Source organism: Mytilus edulis, chromosome 7 (assembly GCF_963676685.1).
Source record: "Mytilus edulis chromosome 7, xbMytEdul2.2, whole genome shotgun sequence".
Lineage (NCBI taxonomy): Eukaryota > Metazoa > Mollusca > Bivalvia > Mytilida > Mytilidae > Mytilus > Mytilus edulis.
Window position 1 is genome coordinate 11,914,972 of NC_092350.1, and position 21,874 is coordinate 11,936,845.

Genomic DNA, 21,874 nt, shown 5'->3' on the forward strand with positions numbered 1-21,874 from the left:
AAAATTTAAATGTATGCTTTTTTACGATACACATTGATTTAATTATCGATTGAAATGATTTGTATAGACTTGTCAGACTTGTGCACTGTTTAAATAATATAACCGTTCAATACAAGATCATAGTTATTATGGCCTGTTATTTTAAGGTTCGACAATCGGAATAGAATAATCACTTTATTAACATAGTTAAAAGTACAGGACCTTAACAAGTATCGGTTGTACCCATTTCGGTAAGTTGATTGATATTGATTAATACCCTTGCGGGAATATTTACGGAAGGTTGTAAAAGAAGCTTTATCCAGCACGTTACTATCGATACACCATAGATCGAAATTTATTATTGCTAAATATTTGTAAAATACTTTCAGGCAATGGTTACGATCACATTCGGATTAATATGAGTCAATGACGATAATTTTCCTGGTTAGATGCGTTGTCAGGATCAACAGATCAGGGGATGAAGGTATGGAACGTTTAATTTTGAACAGTGCATACATAACTCTTTCCTTGATATTTTTCATATACAATACAAACAAAGCTAGTCTTTCGTTTCGACGGATCTTTAAAACGATATTAAGGAAATAATGACAAACATTATTAACTGATATGAGCAAATAAACCGTAATACGAGTAAATCAGTATTTTTAATACTGATGACTTCGCCCTGTTGATAGTTTTACACATCAATGCAAGATGTATTAAAAAAAATGATGTGTGACTCCATGGGCTGATACGGGACATTCAATTCAAGTTTGATTCATTGATTTCGTTACGCCTTATATAGCTTTAGGTTGCAGTCTTGTAATTGACTGCTGCATAGGCTTACATGCTGATCTTTCAAAATAAGAATATAAAAAATGCTACGTAGAAAAAGAAATCATGTTCATATCATGTATACTCTAATGTGAAATTGTGATTTGATCGAGAAAAAAGTGGGTCATGCCATGAAGAATAAAAAGTTACGTAACCCTGAAGTCAAAACTGTTGGTGCAGAATCAATGTAACAATTGTCTAATTAATTTATTTCACCAAATGCTTAGCTCATATAAGCATATGCTTAGCTCATTTAAGCATATGCTTAACATATTTCAGTATATGCTTAACATATTTCAGCATATGCTTAAATAACTTTAAGCATAGGCTAAATTCATTTAAGAATATCCTTAATTCAATAAAGTATTTACTAAATTGCTGAATTTAATGAAAATATCCCTTAATAATGCACCCGTTACATAAGGGAGCGACAATTTGACTAAACAATGGTAGGGGGTAGAAAGTTTTATCTAAACGCTGTCCCACGCCGTTTTATATTTAGAGAATATCCTGCTCTTTTTATTTTCTCCAGTTTTGAAATTTGCCCTTTCGTTTTACAGAATTGAGGTCCTAGCCCCCCTCCCTCAAAATAAAATGATAGTTTCCTAATGAAAAATGTCAACATTCACAATGGATCTTTGATAATTTAAAACATTACTATTCCGTAACGTATACGTATTCAATATTCAAATTTCCATTACAAGTAGTCAAAAATAGAATCTTAGAATGATGGTCAGTAAAACATCATCGACAATTATCTGATTTTCAATTAAGTTGAGATATGTTTGGTATTAGCAAGGACCGCACGTAGCAACAGTCTAACCAACTAGTTAGGAAAGCGAGCTTTTTGTTGCAAAACACAATCATTATATACTAAGTTGCAATTCAGCATTAGCTTAATTAATTTAAGCATAAACCAAATTCATTTAAGCATAAGCTTAAATCATTTTACCATAAGCGTGATTAATTTAAGCATAATCTTAGTTATTTTAAGAATAAGATAATTTTTTTTAAGCATATGCTTAATTATGTTAAGCATGAGCTAAATTAAATTTAGCACAAACTAAATTAAAAAAAAGTGTGGAACAAAGAATGTGTTATTATGACGAATATAACATCCTTTTTATTTGATGATAACTTCTCCAATTCAAATTGAACAGCAATACTATTGATATGCATTTACTTCTAAAGTTTATGGCTTTCGATAAAAATTACCACTATAGAAATGTGTTTCAACACGAATTTGAACGTTAAGTTTTCATGAAAAAAATATTTTAAAGTACATTATTGATTAAATTGGTATCTAATGAACACATTTGAATCATTTTAATAATGTTCATGGTTTAAAATTCCTTATCATGAACATTTTAATAAATGGTGACGACGTATACATTACGACCATCTGTATTGATAAAGGAATTTACGTGAATGACAGTTTTGCAGGATCTCAATATTGACGACTTCAAGTCTAAACCTCCTGATTGCACTTGTACTAGTTTCCAATTCCAATAAAATCCGACTGCCCACGTTATTACCGCTGACCTCAACATTGTAAATAACACTTCCCTACAAAATGTGTTATCGAAAGGTCCAAAATATCGTGAGCCTTAATCCATCAATTGGAAATGCAACTTTAAAATTTTGATGGATTCAGTCAAGGATTATGCCAGACAATGAGCTAAGCGCGCGAAGGAAGACGTAGACACCATTTCCGAATGGATGAGGTCGTTGATACAAATCAGAATTGCGAAACGGAATGAGTCTATCAATGCCAATGCCAGGTCAATCTCTAAAGACCCTTATGTTGCAAAACACTTGTCCCACCTTCATAACAAATATGTTGTTGTCCCCGCAGATAAAGCCCATAACAACATCGTTTTAGTGTGTAAAACTGCTTGATAAACGAATTAGATATTGGCAATTCACATGGAAACTCAACATATATCCTCACGACACTTACCAAAGAGAAAATCCTGGATAATTATAGGTCTGTTGTATGTTCCGTTGAATTTCAACCAAAGATGATGCACTGGATCTTTCATCACTGTATTGGATAACTAAACTGCATGAGTGTCCTTACAAACAACGGTATATTGCTCGGTCTTCCAAGTGCTCCACGAAACTTCTTTCTAAAATATTAACATCTAATTTATAAGCAATCAAATGCGGGCTTCAAAGTTATTGTGAAACTGCCTATTCTAGATGTGGCGTGAATCAGATGTGAATACTTAAAACATTGAAAGAGTTGGTATTGCTTTGTTTCATAAAAATGAATGGCCAACGTATATACAAGTATGTTGTCTTAGGAAGGGATAAATCTTACTTTGTAAAGGATCACTTGACTCAAACAAAAAATTCTCTGAAACTGACATTATCGAGATGCTTGTTTTTTTCTTGATTGACAAAATATTTGTTACGTGTTTTTCAACAGACTATCGGCATTCCAATTGGAACGAATTGTGCCCTCGTCTTGACGATTTGTTTCTTTATTATTATGAGGCTGACTTCATAAAGTAATTTGTATGGAAGAAAGATAAGAAGTTAGCAATATCCTTTAACTCTACGTTCCGCTATATAGATGATGTTCTTTCACTGAATTATTTAAAATTTGGTGGCTATGTTGAACGCATCTATCCCATTGAACTAGAGATAAAGGATACAACATATACAGTTAAGTCGGCCTCATTTCTTGACTTACATCTAGAAATTGACAATGAGAGTCGGTTGAAAACAAAACTTTACGACACAAGAGATGATTTCAGCTTTCCAATTGTGAACTTTCCATTTTTAAGTAGCAACATTCAAGCAGCACCTGCATACGGGGTATATATCTTTCAATTGATATGGTATTCCCGTGCTTGCATTTCCTATCATGATTTTCTTAATAGAAGGTTGTTGCTCACAAGGAAGCTATTAAGTCAAGAGTTCAAAATCATGAAGTTGAAATCATCACTTCGTTAATTTTACGGACGTCATCACAAGTTGGTTGACTGTTATGGAATAACCGTTTTACAAATGATATCGGATATGTTCCTTACGACGTAATTACAACCAGTTTTCCTTTCATGAATGTGACCTACCGAATTAAGAATATTTACCGGATTTGTTATCACAGAAGCAACACGACGGGTGCCACATGTGGAGCAGGATCTGCTTATCCTTTCGGGGCACCCCTCGTTTTTGGTGGAGTTTGTGTTGTTCATTCTTTCTTTTCTGTGTTGTGTCATGTAAACTATTGTTTGTCTGTTTGTCTTTTTCATTTTTAGCCATAGCGTTGTCAGTTTGTTCTCAAATTCATGAGTTTGACTGTTCCTCTGGTATCTTTCGTCCCTCTTTTTTTTTTTAAGTTTGAGCGATTGATAGAATAAATTATCTCTCTTGTATGAACTTATCTAGTACTTTAACAGGAACTCTAACTTAAACAATGTTCAGCAGGAAGACAAAAAGACAAATGGACAACACATTGAACTATTATTAACGACTTCCCTTAACATAGATTAATAAAAAGCATCGACGATATTGGAGTCTTCTTTTAATTCGTGTGTCATGTGTCAATAACAACGTGTTTTGCATTTTTATAAAAAATCTGTATAGGTGTGGAAACGTTCTTTAAAATCTTATACGAAAAATAATTTGTGAGCTGGGATTTTCTGGGAGCAATATCCGTATTAAACTGCTGATTGAATATGTACATTATTTACTAAATGTTTTAATTATATACAGTCCGCCAAAAGTTAAGCACCACCGAAATATAACTAGCAATATTTTTGTTAACTATTGCGAAAAAAATATTAATGTTTGGTGGTTTGTATTACCTTTAATATACACTAAGAAAATTCATTACGACCAAAAACATTGAACTCCGATAAAGAAGTCAAGCAACCTTTTATCAAAGGTTATCTGTGCGTTTACAAATATGCTGTTTCTCCAGGTGGTCGTGTTAGGGTTCGTATATTGGTCCGTCGACTTCATAGAGGCAACCAAAGAGCAAGTGGTGGTATATAGAGACCTGTACTTACAGGCAGGAACTATACCGTTAAGTTTCAATGGGATAATGAATATCTATGCTTGAACATAAGAAGCTGACAAAACCCTCATTGAATTGGTCAGATGGGAGTCAGTTTCTTTTACTGCCAGTAGACGCCATGACACGAGTTTTGCGGGGAAAAAAACGGCCTACGACAAAAACAATGTTTGCACAAGGACTGCATTCAGTGCTGTTGGTATTCCAGTACGGGTTTGCTTCTTATACCGTTATAAGCTTGGTATGGATATTCTGCAGGGTAATATAAACGGACGGACATACAGAGATTTGGTGCCTTAAAACATTATAGTCCCTCATTTTAATAATCCCCCACTTGCGTCAATATTGTCAAGACCCTTGTACATGGACGATAACACAAAACCACACAGGGAAAGGATTTTAACAGAGTCCAAAGAGCAACAAGCCAGTTAAACTATTTTTTGGCCTTCCATGTCTCCATACATATTATAGTGTTTTCAATATCGGCTGAACATATAGTATTAGCACGAAACTACCATATCGGACCATGGGCTTAAGCCGAAGGGCCTTATTTAGACTATAGTTTAAACTAATGCCGATATGGAAAAAGTCATGTAATAATCTATTGATGAATGAAAATAGAATAAACAATTGTACAATTTTTATATGTTTACCTTAATGTATAGTTGTTTTGTGTATTTTGCAATAAAAATTCACATAATCACCTCCTGTCTTTTCACACAATCAACACAGATGTATCGATTCTAGTTACAACGTCAACATATCAGACGTTATTAAAAATGAAGGTGAATTTATTCATTTCCAACCTACAGTTTGTTCAAATAAACGGTAGCTTTGCTTGATAATTAATAGTCTCACAGATTTTGCATTACTCTCCAAACTTTGTCGATGAGATACCGATCTTGCAATTTTGCACGTGAGACCTAGGGCTCATATGACTCTCTAAGCAACACTGTATGGGAAACCCGTTTTGTCCCTTGTTATTTGTTGTACAAAACTCATATGTCAAAAGTCACGGTATGGAATGCAATCTACAAAATACTGAAGCAAACTATTGTGATGATCCTTTTCTCTAAACCTTTTGCAGTAACACATATCTATTTCATGATTTTTTTTATTTTAATGCATTTGAACAGAAGTTGGATACCACCTCTACACCACATCATAGTAACTGAAAGTGACATTGTCAAATATATCGAAATAAAAAAATATCAAACAAACAGACCTTTTTAATACATAAAATGTGACTCACGTTAGATTATAATACTGATTTTTTCAAAGCTACCTGAAAATTAGTTGTAATGTAGAAATGCTAAACTTTGACCCCATTTGGTTCTTAAGTATGATTGGTCATGTAACATAACTTTGCAACGTGAACTTGTTTTCATTCCTTAACCGGATAAGTTAGGTCAATTTTTTTTCAACAAGCTGGTGCAGTAAGAAAAGAAGGTTCGTGAAGGATCCATATTGGCCCTCAAATTATGTAGTATTTAATTTTAGGGATACAAACTAAAAATAAATGAGGACATCTTCAAAATACAATGTTAATCAGGCACGCAATAAAACAATTATTTTGGATGTCATTATGATGTGTTCATTGTGCACTCTAACAAAGGTTTTAAAAGTGTGCCTATCACTTGCCTAGATTTCAAAAAAAGTCGCTCAAAACTACATTGGCCATAAGGACCAAATACTTTTTTTTTCCTGAAAAACGTAGAAAATGCATAAACACAGGCAGTTCAGCTTGAATCCAATAGACAATAATACATAGTTCAAACGAACAGCTGAAAAATTGTATCTACGTTTACACACCTAAGATCGTAACTATTGATTTTTATTCATGGTATTACAATGTTTGATTGTTAGAACCAATGGTAAGCCTACGTTATCATACTCCTTAGTACCGTAAATTTTAATACATCCAACGCTAATTTCAAATTAGACGATAATGTTTATAACTAATATTTTCTTGTACAGCCATTGCCCAAACCTCTTTCAAACGCACACGTTGTGTATAATGGAAAATAGTAGTCAAATTTGCCTATGTTGATTTAATAAAGACTTCCAAGTAGGGTCACAAGTGTCTATATTTGTTACTCTACAATAAAGATAAAATGTTTGGAAAAAAAGTATTAACAATTTAACAAGAATACCGAACTCCGGGGTAAATAAAGGCAACCGCTGTTCAAAACTCCAAAAAAATCCATGGACAGAAAACAAAATCGGGGTAACAAACTAAAACTGAGGGAAACGCTTAAGATATAAGAGAACAAGGACACAACATAAAAATGTAACACACACAGAAACAGACTAAGCATTAGACAAAATCCGATGAGAATAGCAAATATAACATCAAAACAAAATACACGAATTTGGGATAGAAAAATACTGTGACACGTATTACAGTAATGTGAATTCACACTCAAACACAAGAGAAAACAAACGACACAACGGAAACACAACGTTAAAATGTAACACACACAGAAACGAATTATAATATAACAATGGCCATATTCCTGACTTGGTATAGGACATTTCTAAAGAAAAAAATGGTGGATTGAACCTGGTGTTGTTGCATGCCAAACCTCTTGTCTCACGGAGTAAGTATATAAAAGAGAATTCTTCAGATTTGACAACATCAAATGATTGACTATATAAACCAACGGAAACATTATTTTGAAAGTGTTGTATACTGTCATCACTTTGCAAAAATAAAAACTCTTATCATACATATTAGGCACAGAAAATTAGTCGATGTTAAAATATCAAAAATCAATAAAGAAAATACAAATCGGGTGTTTAATAAAATCGTAGGGATCTAGTAAAATTAATAGAAGAGCAACGAAGGGTATGTCGGTAAAGCACTGTAAAAGCGTGGATACCACATGACGTGTCGCTCCTTTCAGCTGTCACCAAAACTCCGCAGTGTTTGTTTGTTTATATTAATAAGAATGTCAGGTAACTAAACATTATAATGAGGTGTTCGAGATAACGTCACAGGATGGGACAGATAATGTGTAAAATCTGAGAAATAGGAAGTTGAACAATTTGATAGTTGAATCATACATCCGTATCAATATCGAGGAACAGATCAGACCTTCCTTTTCAATGTTGTTCTTAATCCTAACGTTAATGTAATATATATGATTTAAACACTCACGGAAATATGCAAAAGTGACAAAACAAAAATACCGATCTGTGAGGAAAATTCTAAACGGAAAGTCCCTATGAAAATGGCAAAATCAAAAGCTCAAACACATCAAACGAATGGATAACAACTGTCATATTCCTGATTTTCTCAATACAGAAAATGATGGATTAAACCTGGGGATATAATTTGCAGGTAATTACCAATTAATCTGAAAATGAAATTAAAGAAATTTAATTTGTAAGATGAATTTTGTTTTTGTCTATGCGAATTTTCTTTAAGTAATAACAGATAAGAATACTGTACTCCGAGGGGAAAAAGGACGAGACGTTCTTTGACATATCCCTGGTTCTTTAACTTTGTACTCAGATATTGGTGACAGTTTACAAAGTTTGAGTAGAAGCTACGAGCTCTTGAATACCGAATGAATTGAGAAATGCATATCCCATATACAAGCTTAAGTAAAGTTGGTATTTTGCTGAAATAGTCCTTTGTCATAGATTATGGTACTGAGATGACTGTGCATGAACAATTACTCAAAATGAGGCGGTGGAGCTTTGTCTTTTGTATCTTGAAATTCAGCCTCATTATAGTTCATAACAAGTCTTCGCAGTCCACCAAATTTAACTAATATGATACCTGTTGAACTATACATCCTGTGGGTGTCAAACACCATACCAACACGAAAAAAGTGATGTTGTTTTCATTAAAGTTTACTGTTATAAACTTTTTATATCATCGTAAGTGTATGTATTGTTGAAAACAATGAGAATCTTGACAAAATATGATTGTAATTATCAAAATCAAATAAGGCGAGTACTAAAATAAATCTGCAAATAAATGAGGCATAAAAATGAGTATTTTCTATTTCGGTTTTAAAAGTAAACACAAACTTAAGCCATCCTAAAATCAAGGACATTGAACAGAGCTCTATAACATTCCTAAAGAAAAATCATTGTTAAACGTAGCGAAGGAATGTGAAGATAAACAATTTTTACATGTAAGATAAGACTTGAAACTGTGAAAAATGTATTTGATGGAATGTACACCTGATTGTCACAACTGGCCAGACTTGATTAACATACAGAAGAACAAAAAACTAATTCAGATACCCACGCAATGTTATACAAAGACAACAATGACATTCATTATCCTGTTACGTTTTTTTTTAAATTTACTGAAACGAAAGTGGAAAGCATTGTAATCACACCACATATATGTTATCTTCAAATCAAAGCAATTTGTTTAAAAAAAAAATGTACGGAACAATAATTGTTAACACTCTTGTTTCGAAATAGGACAGACATCGCATGATATATTTAGATCTAGTACTCTTCATGCATGCTATGTTATAAAACAGTAAAACTGTTCTCAGCAATGGTTAAAAAAGAGAGACAATTAATGTATTTAACTGCTCAAACATATTGTTTTTGTTTATGTTGTCTTTCCAGGTCGTATCACTTAATAGACTATTTATGGCAATTAAATCTTCAATGGAGTGTAATTGATTGACTATATTGTAGTTGAAGATGTTAAACAACCATACACTGTTACTGATACTGAAACTAAAATTATATATTTTAGTTAAACGAAACAAGTTAAATTTACAAAATTAGAACAAGATAATGAAATACCAATTGGCTTTTACAAAAGGAAAAGAGTTCTAAATTTCGAAAACATAGAGAATAAAGCTCAAAATATATCAAAATTTGTTCATAATTTGGCAACGAAAATAAATAAAAAATATTCAGATGGAACTTTTATTCTTTAAAACAAAGTTTTATTCTAACAATGAGAAATTTGTCCTAACTCAGACTGAAATCTGTGTAATATTCCAAAGATAAGAAACCTTTTTTTATCACATGCCACGTTTTGATAAGTTTTGGGAAGACTTATTCAAACTGTTAGAAATTTAATTAGGTGTTACAGAATAAATGATATACATTGCTATACGATATCAATTTATTTCTAATAGTGATTATGTTTTCAATTAACCAAAAACATTATCTTTCTGAACATAGAATGTTAATGTATTTTCTGTATTCAAAACAGAGATGGAAAATGTGCTAATCTTACAAAAACAAATATTTGAAAGCTGAAAGAAAAGTTATATCAGAATATAATAAGGTATATTTGAATAATATGATACGTTAGTAGTATTATATTTGTGTATTACAGCCTTGCATTTAAGCCCTTCAGGGTCTTCTCGCAATATTTAAAGAGTAAGCTTGAGCTTTAATTTTTTCATCTCATGCTGGTCCGAGACCACAATTGTCGTCCCTTGATTTTCGTTGTTCACGAATATAGTCCCTAGTGTTAACAGTGGGTTACTTGCCAATAATTTTTATATCCTCTCCAAATTTATTTCTCCATGTTTAATGCCTCAAATTGTAAGTAGGGGGGTGAAATTACACTGTAAAAAAATTTGGGTCCAGAATTTTACAGGAAAGTAGTGATTTGGTCCAGCTGAAAAAGGTTAAAAATTAGCACTTCGGAAGCTGTCAAAAGATTTCAAGGCACCCTAAACACAAAATTGTCCATATTTTGAGTTAGAGGCGATGAAGTTTTCTATAATTTTGATATAATTTGTCCCAAAAGTAGTACAACACACTGTAAAAATTTCATTGAGAAAGCGCAGGTGGGATTTTTTTAATTTTCATTTATGTTCTAAAAGAAATGCACTACGAATTAATTGTGTTCTCGGACCTAAGAGGTGAAGTCTGTAAATATAGAATCTGTACTTTGGCAACTTCCCTAAATGATTTGGTGGTTTCAATTTGTCAAATAGCATGAAACTAAAGGATTTAAACTTTTATTTTATAGAATTTCTGCAAAAATGACCAATTTTGGCATTTTATGGTCAAAATAGGCATTTTAAGGCTTTTTTAATATTGATGCATACATAGCATCCTGACTTTCTATCTGACAGGTTTTCATGTGTCAATACTTGTGTGTCTATGCCTTTATCTAGTTCTTGTACTTGTTTATGAACTCAGAATCTACAGAAAAGGAGATTATCTCAGACAATATGTACAAAATGTGTTGTATAAATGACCCTTGTCTAACGCCCTGTTTGGATGAAGTCAAAAGTGGGGTTCTTGGTACATAAAATTTGAAGTCCACAATAAAGACCTCACTAAATTTGTATCAAAAGCACTTTACAATGTCTATTGTACCTGTTCCATCTCACATAATATCTTTCTTTTCTTCTGTAGGATAGCAAGTGGTTTAAATATAAGCCTGTTGAGACTAAAATTGCATTCAAGTTTTTCATTAAAAAGGCAAAAATCTTTGTATCAGACCATACTGTCTGTAAAAAAAGTTAATTGCAAGAGCCTTTTTGTGCTCAGATTTGTTGTATCATGTCACATTAGTACAGAAATGCTAAAAAAGACACATTTTTTTTATTTCTTATAGCCTCAATATGCATGTTTTAATGTAAATATGTGGCACGGCCTAAATTGACCCTTATTTTTTTCCAGTCTTACTTGGCTTAAGACCCTTTTAAACTAATATGATATGTTATTTGTGACTTTTCTTTCCATTAAAAGTACATTCAATACATATGTAAGGATTATTTATAACCAAAAAGCTTCACAAATTTAAAATTGCTGGAAAATATTACATCTTCATGTAAGGCCCCCTTTCATTGAAAAACCTCAATTTTTAGGCCCAGGCTGATATAAATTTGACTTTTGAATAATTATGCTAAGTCTGATAAATCAAATGAGTACTCTATTGCTTTTAGTACATAATAAATGATATATTAGGGCATTTAAACAGCATTTTTTTGCAATATTTTAATTTTCAAAGCCCAAAATGTTGATAGTTGAAATTATTCAATTTTAACGTCAAAATTTAACACGCAAAGATGAGTATAGAATTTAACATATTGTCTATAATATATATCCTATTGTTATGAAACTTTGCAAGCAGTGTTATAATTTATTAAGCTTTGGTCATACCAAGTTTTTTTAAGATTTGTCAACTCTTTCTATCCTATTAGGTCCGAGACCACAATTGTCGTCCCTTGATTTTCGTTGTTCACGAATATAGTCCCTAGTGTTAACAGTGGGTTACTTGCCAATAATTTTTATATCCTCTCCAAATTTATTTCTCCATGTTTAATGCCTCAAATTGTAAGTAGGGGGGTGAAATTACACTGTAAAAAAATTTGGGTCCAGAATTTTACAGGAAAGTAGTGATTTTGTCCAGCTGAAAAAGGTTAAAAATTAGCACTTCGGAAGCTGTCAAAAGATTTCAAGGCACCCTAAACACAAAATTGTCCATATTTTGAGTTAGAGGCGATGAAGTTTTCTATAATTTTGATATAATTTGTCCCAAAAGTAGTACAACACACTGTAAAAATTTCATTGAGAAAGCGCAGGTGGGATTTTTTTAATTTTCATTTATGTTCTAAAAGAAATGCACTACGAATTAATTGTGTTCTCGGACCTGCTGACAAGGGAACAGACAGTTTAACTTAACAAACATATGTTTAAAACAAAAAGCTGAGTTTATGAACAAGAGAAATGCTAATACACAATGATGTTTCAACACTACAGGGCTGTGGAGGGGTTCAGGAACAACAAAATTGATTTAAATATGTTCATTTCAACTAATTATGAAAATAGAATATCAAAAAAGTAGATGGACGCATTTCTTTTTTGTGATGTTATATTTCCATCATTATTAAAAATGGATTGAAATATGTATTAGTCGTCCTACAAATTTTAATTTGTATTACATGTATATATATATATATATATATATATACCCATGTTTATTATATACTATTATTCCTTCATGCAAAAATTCCTACCTAACAACAAGAAAACAAGACAAAACATGTGATATTTATCAACTTATAATTGAAGTTACAAATTTATTTGAACGTCTTGTGTTTTCCAAGTGGTGTTACTGATAATCTGATTTTGAATCCAATATTTGATGCAGTTTCTTTGGCTCAGATGTAGGACTGTATTAATTAATAATTCATTTTAAGTTGCGTATTTCTTAATCATGATCTGATTTTCAGAAGTTGCCGTTTGTTGATGGGGTTAATACGTGTTTCTCATTTCACGTTTTTTAGATAGATTTGACGGTTGGTTTTCCATTTGACGTTTGGAGGCCTTTGTAGCTTGCTCCTCGGTGTGAGCCAAGGCACCGTGTTGATGACCGTACTTTGACCTATGATGGTTTTCTTTTACAAATTGTGATTTGGATTGAGAGTTGTCTCATTAGCACTCATACCTCATATTCTTATATATATGTACATGAGCATTGCATAGTTTATATAATCAAGAACGATGTGTGTACTGTGTACATAACAAGAACACAAAGATCACAGTTTTTTCCGTTACAATATCAGAATGAATCTTTCAAACAAATACAGACGTTCCTGTATATCTATACTTTTAAACGAGAAGACCTCATTTTGGGTGTCGTTTCTCTTCCTTCCACAATAAATCAATCATCATGCCTCTGTGTCCTATAGGTAACATGCATAGTCGCATTTGTCATCCATTCTTATGATTATTCAGATTGAGTTATTTTGGGAGAAAAAAGACAAAAAAGGAGTCCGAATATGATTCCGTCATCGGACTGACTTTTAGACATAGATAAGACTTCCGGTTTTAAAGATGCACAAATACAACCAATCGTATGATAGATAACAAAAATGAAAAATAAATTAGCCAATCAGAGCGTTCTCTATATCATGGTGTTTAGATAGCAAGAACCACAACTATTATACCTCCTTATATATAGAGGACAATTATTTTTCGCGTTTATCTACATGTAAACTACGATTATACTACTTTAATATATAGAGACTCTCTGTATTCTGTCTACTGTTTTTTTTAAAATGTTTACTATTTAAGGGGTCATACCAGTTGTATATATATTAAAATAAGTAAAACATTTGACACAAGTACAACCAATCGTATGATGGATAACAAAAATGGAAAAAAAATAAGCCATTCAGAGCGTTCTCAATATCATGGTGTTTACATCGCAAGAATCACAACTATTATATCTCCTTAGAGAGGACAATTATTTTTCGCGTTTCATATCATGGTGTTTAGATCGCAAGAACCACAACTATTATACCTCCGTAGACAATTATTTTTCGCGTTTATCTACATGTAAACTACGGTTATACTACTTTAATTTATAGAGACTGTCTGTATTCTGTCAGGGACTTTCTATGTTAGTATGTTAGCATGTTAGTATAGAAAATCGGCCCTGATTCTGTCTACTGTTTTCTTTGAAATTTTTACTATTTAAGGGGTCATACCACTTGCATATATATTTAAACATGCTCAACTTCATCTAAAACTACCTCGACCAAAAACTTTAACCTGAAGCGGGACAGACACGGACGGACGAACGAACGTTCGAACGGATGTACAGACTAGAAAACATAATGCCCATAAATGGGGCATAACAATTTATTGTTGAAAGGCAAAATAGTGATTTGGCAAAAATGAAAGTAAGGTAGAGATTAGAAGTATGCAGAACCTTTTTCGGGGGGTCTGGATCGGGTGTTTTTAAGCTTTTGATACCTTTTATGAAATTCTCCATACATAATATCTTTTACAAAAAACATCCTACAACAGTCTTCAAGCTGCATATGCCCGCGATTTCGCGGGTGTGTTCTAGTTAATGTAGAAAATACTAGTATACAAAATATTCTGAAATTGATTAAAATAACCATCATTTTAAGTATCCTGTAACGCACTGAAAGACAGAATAGTTTATTAAGCTTACCTATATAGCTCTCTCACGTGAGCTATGAAATGCCGATGATATCGCATGATGATATAAAAACTTGACGACAACGGAATCGGGTAACTATTAGGGTTATGTTTACATTTTTGTAAACACCTAATTATAAGCAATTTGCGTATATACAAAATTTAGTCCTGGTATCTATGATGAGTTTATTATCTACCTGAATAATTCCTGAAATTCTGGTTTCAATGCAACGGTGTTCTTCGACGAGATAGCTGTACCAGTTGAGAAATTGTTGACAGCATGAACAATAGTGTTGCTGTATAAAACCAAAACCAAAAAAAATAAATAAAAAAAAAAATAACATAACATCTATACTAGAACATTTCTTCCTCAATAGAAGAGAAAGCTAACGTTTGCAGTTATCTTTTAATAAAATCGGAAACCTGTATCTTAGAGACAGTTGATGATAAAAACAACAATGGAACAATGTATGTACACCAATCGTTTACTTTATGTATAAAATTGTATTTAACTATAATTAGTTTATTGAGATGACAACTGCTGTGCTGACAGTTCTGTCAGGTTTTGTTTGGCCAATTTATTCAAATACTATATAAGTTCAATATCTACATAAGTACCCTGTGTTCGTTTCACAGAAGAAGTGTTTCTTACACGGGCTGTTCAAGGACAATATCAAGCAGTTCGATTATACTTGAAAATGTTTTCATTCACATTTATAGCATAGATAACTAGTAGCTGTAAACTATGTTTCTTTTCTTTTTAGAAACTGAAGAAGAGTTTTTACAGGAATGACGATTGTGGAAAAGTTTATCGTCGCAATGATTTCCATGACAATGTTTAGATATAGCAGTAAGATATTATGACTATTATCTGTGGAAAGTAATATAAAACAATATATCATTCGCAGCTTTAACTTTTTTCCTCTATGTCTGTATTATTTAATTAATGCCTTGATTTTTTTTTATATTGGGCAAATACAAGAAATCGTTAAATATTTAGGTTTTGAAGTTATAATTCAATGTTTACTAAAAGGTTAATAAAATATTTTTGGGGGGTTAATATTGGAGCGAGGTTACGGTAAAAGTTACTTACCTTGGAATTGTGCTAAAATTCAAAATTTGGTAATTAAAACTAATTGTATGAACGCTGTATACAGACAGCAATAGATTACTGTTATAATTTCATTAATCGATTAAGCGTAAACAGATCCAAGTAGCAAAGCAAAACCGGGGTAAAACACATCAATTATAACAGCGAAACTGAACAAAAGAATCACCGAACTGCTACGATACAAACGCCAACATGCATAAAAATCGACTATTTGCAACTGCTATTTTCCTAACGTGGTACAGGACATTTACGGTTGAACCTTGTTTTTGGCTACTCAATCCAATCCTCCCGTCTATATGGCTATGTACAAATTTCGCACCTTTTTTCAAAAATAATTTTCATGAAAAAAAAATGTTGATATGCCTAAATCTTAATTAAAAAAATATTAAAAACATATTGTAGTTTTATACGTGCTCAGGTCAAAACATTATCTTAATACGCATTAACTTTACTTTCACTTTATTATAGATTATTGCTTGTTGTTAGTGTTAATATTGTTACCCAAAATTTTGTTGAAGGGTGCAAGGTGACAAATTAATGCCTAAAAATATCGATAAGTGATATTTTCGAGGATTCTTTTCAGTTAATTTATGAATATACATCTGAAGGATACAGAAGTTTTTGCACTTTCCGAAAGTTTTTTGTTTAGTTTTTCGTTTAGAGTAACGGTTACAATCATCTCCATGCTGCATACTAGGATATTATAATAAACAAGTATAAACTATACATCAAATGTTTAATTATACACCTACTTGAAACTTTTAAAGGCCATAGAAACAAATGTAAACAATTCAAATAAAATTACATTTTTGTTAACTAAAAATATGAAATCGTTATGAATGAATGAAAAGCAGTTTTCATTTGTATGGTTGTGTATTGATATTGAATGTCATACAAACCTTGCAATTTTTCACATCTGTTTTCATTGCAGTCAGTTCTGATTAGTCATTTTCAGATTAAAATGTATTAGAGACAGTGCATATATAAAGCAGAAAATCAAAAAACACTAAATTTCTTAATTTCCCCTACCTTGGGAGAAGGATTAGCAAGCATTTCAATTGATGTATTATCAATATGCATATGTATATTTACTGGTTACATGTACATCCCCATGTTATATCTCTATGAGATAAAACATAAAGAACATAACTGGGAACCAGTACGTAATCTATGAATATTCTATTTCTCCCCAAAAGATGCGTGATTTGAGGAACAGATGTATTTACAAAGTGCAACCTTCAACAACTGTAGTGCTTAGATTTAAAATAATAAATATGGTGTGATTGGAATATCAACTGAAAGTGCCTTATCCCCTATTGTGAAATATTGACGCTGTGTCGAAAATGTTTGTCATTTTCATAAAACATGACACATGTCTTAATTGAGTCACTAATTTTGCTGTTTTATTGTAAGTTTTTACCATGTATTAATTTTGGCATAACATGTTCTTTTTTTATTCTTCGTTAGAAACCAGTCCGTGCAATTCTTATTTGTGTTTTACATGGAAAGTAAATATGAATGAGCTGACTCTTAATTGTAAAATTAACGATTTGCATTTGCGAGTTCTTATTGGAGACCAGTTTGGTAACATACAAGCAGACTGTTTACCACCAACATCATCCAGTAACTGTGAACCATATTACCAAAATGGAACAATAATCCAGAATCGAAAGACAAACGAAACAATATACATTGTTAAAGGCAAAATTGATCGTCATATTAATGGGAATTGGACATGTAGACATGGAACTCGGAGAGACGTAGCTAGAGTTGAGGTTACTGTCTTCAAAGGTATTTGCTTAATACTTAAATTTTCTTTAGAAAATATGTACATTTTGTTTTAGTTTGAACACAAGTACATTCTTTTGTTTGTAATTTGTCTTTTATCGTTTGTGTCGTGCATTGTCTAACTATGTTCCCACCAGTCATTAATATCTACTGGTAGTAGTATGCACACAAATGGTTTCTATTATACTCTAGATCTCAACCATAATAATAATAATACTAATATTAATATTAAAAGTAAGTACAAAACTTATCATATGAATAATAATCTATGGAAGCAAATTATTGTTCTATCCTCGCCGGGATTAGAATTAATGCTATTCAGATATCACCGCCTGCATTCTGTCTAGTTCTCAAGACCAATCATCCACATAGACTGAACTACATATTTATTAGCGTTCGGTGGGCAAGTGTTACCTTTCTTCGTCAGGAGAGTCTAGACATAGTGAGCATTAAGAAATAATTGCTTACAGCTTAGCTTAAATATCTGTGAAAGGTTATATACGACTGAAAACCCATATTATATAAGTACACCAGCTATTTGCAAAACAATATTAAATCCGCAAATGGACGGAAGCAAGTGTTTGTTCTTTCCTTCGACCTCATGCTACTGGGATATCTCGACAAGACCGTATGCACTGTTGCAAGCGCTCTAGGCCGTTCATATATTAACTAGACTAAACTAACAATTCAGCTTTCGGTGGCCTAGTGGTACCTTTCCTGTCAGTAGAATCTACTGTTGTAAAACATTACAGGATAAATAAGGCATGAAGATGGATTTGTAGATTAAAACTGGACAAATTTGCACTTATTTTAAACAATGAATAAATTGTATATTTTCAGAGAACAATACAAACAGCTTCATAACTGGATACACTAATGCAACTTGCAAATTCAAGGAATCAAGTAAGTATATGGGTACATATTGTTCAAAATCAAGATCAATAAAATTGAGAATGGATGTGGGAAATGTGTTAAAGAGACACAACCCGACAAAAAAGCAAGAAGGTATTCTACACTGCGGGACCCCACACGCCCTGAGGTGATATTCATCTGGCCAAAAACAAAATGTGGAATTATAGTTCAATGAAAATTTACTACAAAACATATAAATACTAGTAAACTAAAGTAAAAATGAATTGCAAGACTAACAAAATCCAGAGGCTCTTGACTGGAGACAGGTACAAAAAGGCGGCCTAAACATGTTTTATGAAATCTCAACCCTCTCCTATACATCTCGCCAATGTAGAATAAATGAGCAAACAACAACACACACGGTAAAACTCAGTATAAAAGAAATTCGATTCCAATATCAGAATAGGTAACAATAGGATCTAATCAAAATGACAACGATACATAAATTATCAAGGGACTACTAGCAATAACTGTCATGTCGGTACCAGACCTCAATTAAACTGATTGAAGGATTATGTCTTCATCATATAACAATTAAGTACAATCATTCCAGTGAGGGGTTTAGTATCATACCTTCATAAAATATAAGAGAAGAACAAAATCTGTATCATGCCAACAACTGGTTTTAGAATAAATGTGTTGTTGTCGATAAAAAGACCATGTGAGTTAATCTATACTAGTACCAACATATGATATCTTAAATGCTCTTACAGTAGTATTGTTACAACGTCCCTATTAAATAAATATATTTAAAGGTTTGGATAGCCTGTGAGATTTATATTGTCATTCTTAGCTTGTGCTTTGGATAGGATATAACCATAAAGGATTCGATGCGAACGTATAAGATGTCTGCATGTTTATTTATATTTACAAATGGTGTCCTTGTATCGATTATATTTATAAAATTTAGTATATGTTTTGACTTGTTTGTGATATTGAAAACCCTTGTACTTTTTTGTATTATTACAGAGATGTCTTTCGCGAAAATTAATTACGTTGTTACAAACGCGAGCGAATCGAACACGTTGAGATGTATGAACATAATGAGATTGTGACGATGAAACATCACCAGATAAAAATGGACAATGAACAATATGAAACGAACAAATCATCCCTTTAATCATAACTTTTGGAATTAAGCTTCCCGTTTTAGAAATAGACATCAAGAATCAGAAAAGGATAGTGTTCATTGCTAGTATTATCTTTATTTAAATCAGTTCAGCAGGATAAATCTTTAGTTTAAACAGTATTTATTAATGAAAAATGTCAAGACAAATATTACAATGTTACATAAAGTTCAAATATGGGATTCGGAAACAAGTTTGGAAAAACTTTTATAAATCCGTCTCCCTATAATAAATCTTTAAAGAGTACATACTTTCATTAATAAGAGCCAATAAATCCTCCGAATATCTAAAAGAGTTTTTAAATGGTTTCCCATAATTTGGCGTTTTACGTTATTTCCAAGGTGAACACAAATTAAACGTTATATAATAAGAATTAAAGGGCAGTTATCATATCTAGGCAGGTTAAATTAAAAATATTCTTACGATTTTTGTTACTAATTAACTATCTAAATCATTTTGAACATATATTTGTGCATTCTGACTTTTTAAATGTCCATTTTATGAGGCGTGCAATTTTTTTCCTGCGATTTGAAGGCAAAGTGGTATAGAGGGTAGAACAATCAAAACTTTCAATAGATTAGAAATCATCAATGCAATTTAGACATGAAATTTATCAAGTACTTCCAACGATCTTTTGAAACTTCAAACGTAATAAACTCTACTAATTTTAAAAGCCTTTTTAGAACAACTAACTACCAAGTTAACCAGTAAGTAAAATATACAATTTAATAGTGAACAAATGACTTGAAAACGAATAGATCTATATTTGGAAGGCTTTTTGTGGAGTTTTGGAAGCTAGTACATAATATAAACTTTTATTGTATTTGGTTCTGCTTGTAAAGTCGAACTAAAAGTTTATGTTTGGTACAGATGGCATTCCTTTAAAAGCACTGTGTCTAAACCACACCGGTAAAATTTGTTCGGACTCGATGGTATCTAACATCCGGCACAATGACGGAACATTAATAGACAGAAGAAAGCTAAGTTTCTCCTTATTTTCTTATTTTTTTTATGATATTGAAGAATATATATACATATACAACTATTTTCTATTGTGATATGCAATATTTTCGACAACCGTTCTATATTAACTGAGAAATAAGTAAAAATGCGCATCAAAATGACGAATTGAGTGAACCTTGCCTCGAAATGTTTAATTCCTCGTCAAATTGTTCACATTGTACGGAAAGAAAGGTACGAGAAGATAGATACTGACACGGAGATTGCAAAACTTGTTTTTATGAACATCTCAATACTTGTATTTGTGAGTATGGATCGAAAGAAATGGTTCATGTAAAAAAAAAATAACCCGGTTTCGTCATTGTTGTTTACTACACAATCACCCGGTTTCGTCTATATATATCACCCGGTTTTTTATATTCCTTTAAAACCGACAATTTATGAAAAGCAACGTTAACACGGATCTGAACATTGTCTTTCGAAAGAATTTAAATATATATTTATTATAAAGTAAACTTGGCGTGTTTACGTTTATTTACCATGTTTACATAGGTATTTATAGTACTACACATTTTCCTAATGAAAGGCGTATCCATTATTTCACTGATTTTCAAACTAATTTTAAATGGAATATAAATACTCAATAGCTAACACTGATATCTAATTATTTTTTTAACATTAACATTATGATATTTTTTTATATAGGTTTTGAGATACATCGCAATATGTTACCCCCTCTTTTTTTTTTTTACAAAAAAAAACTAAATAACGCTTATTAAACAAAATTTAAAACATCACCAAAAAGTATGCAGAAGTTAAGATTTAAATTACTAAGAAGTGTGTAAAGTTTGATGCAATAATGATAAATCGTTTTGAGATATGGCGCGACATGTTAAAAAAACACACCTGTTTTACATCCAAAGTTCTGTAACTCAAAAAGATTTCATTTGATTTTCATTAAAAGGTTTACAGATCGTTTGACCATTTCAAGAAATAACTTTGTTAAGTTTCATGAAAACTAGATAAGCTGTTCTCAAGTAACGGTGCGACATGTTTACGCTGGACGGAAGGATAGACGGATAGATAGACGGACGGACGGACCGAATGACAGATAGATGGTGGAACGGACGGATGGAAGGAAGGACAGACGGACGGACGGACGGATGTATACAATAATACGTCCTATCAAAATTGTGACGGGTGTGTAAAAACGCAATAAAATGAGAAAAAAAA

At 32.0% G+C, this 21,874-nt stretch overlaps 1 protein-coding gene across 1 annotated transcript in view; it reads left to right on the top strand.

The window, feature by feature from the left end:
• Positions 1 to 21,874, top strand: part of LOC139529949 (uncharacterized) — a 40,853-nt gene that overhangs the window by 114 nt on the left and 18,865 nt on the right. Inside the window, exons 2-5 of the mRNA XM_071325949.1 lie at positions 369 to 463; positions 15,508 to 15,593; positions 17,322 to 17,645; positions 18,483 to 18,545. Of these exons, the coding sequence (XP_071182050.1) occupies positions 15,533 to 15,593; positions 17,322 to 17,645; positions 18,483 to 18,545 (448 nt within the window). The 5' untranslated portion in view covers positions 369 to 463; positions 15,508 to 15,532. The remainder of the gene's footprint in view (positions 1 to 368; positions 464 to 15,507; positions 15,594 to 17,321; positions 17,646 to 18,482; positions 18,546 to 21,874) is intronic.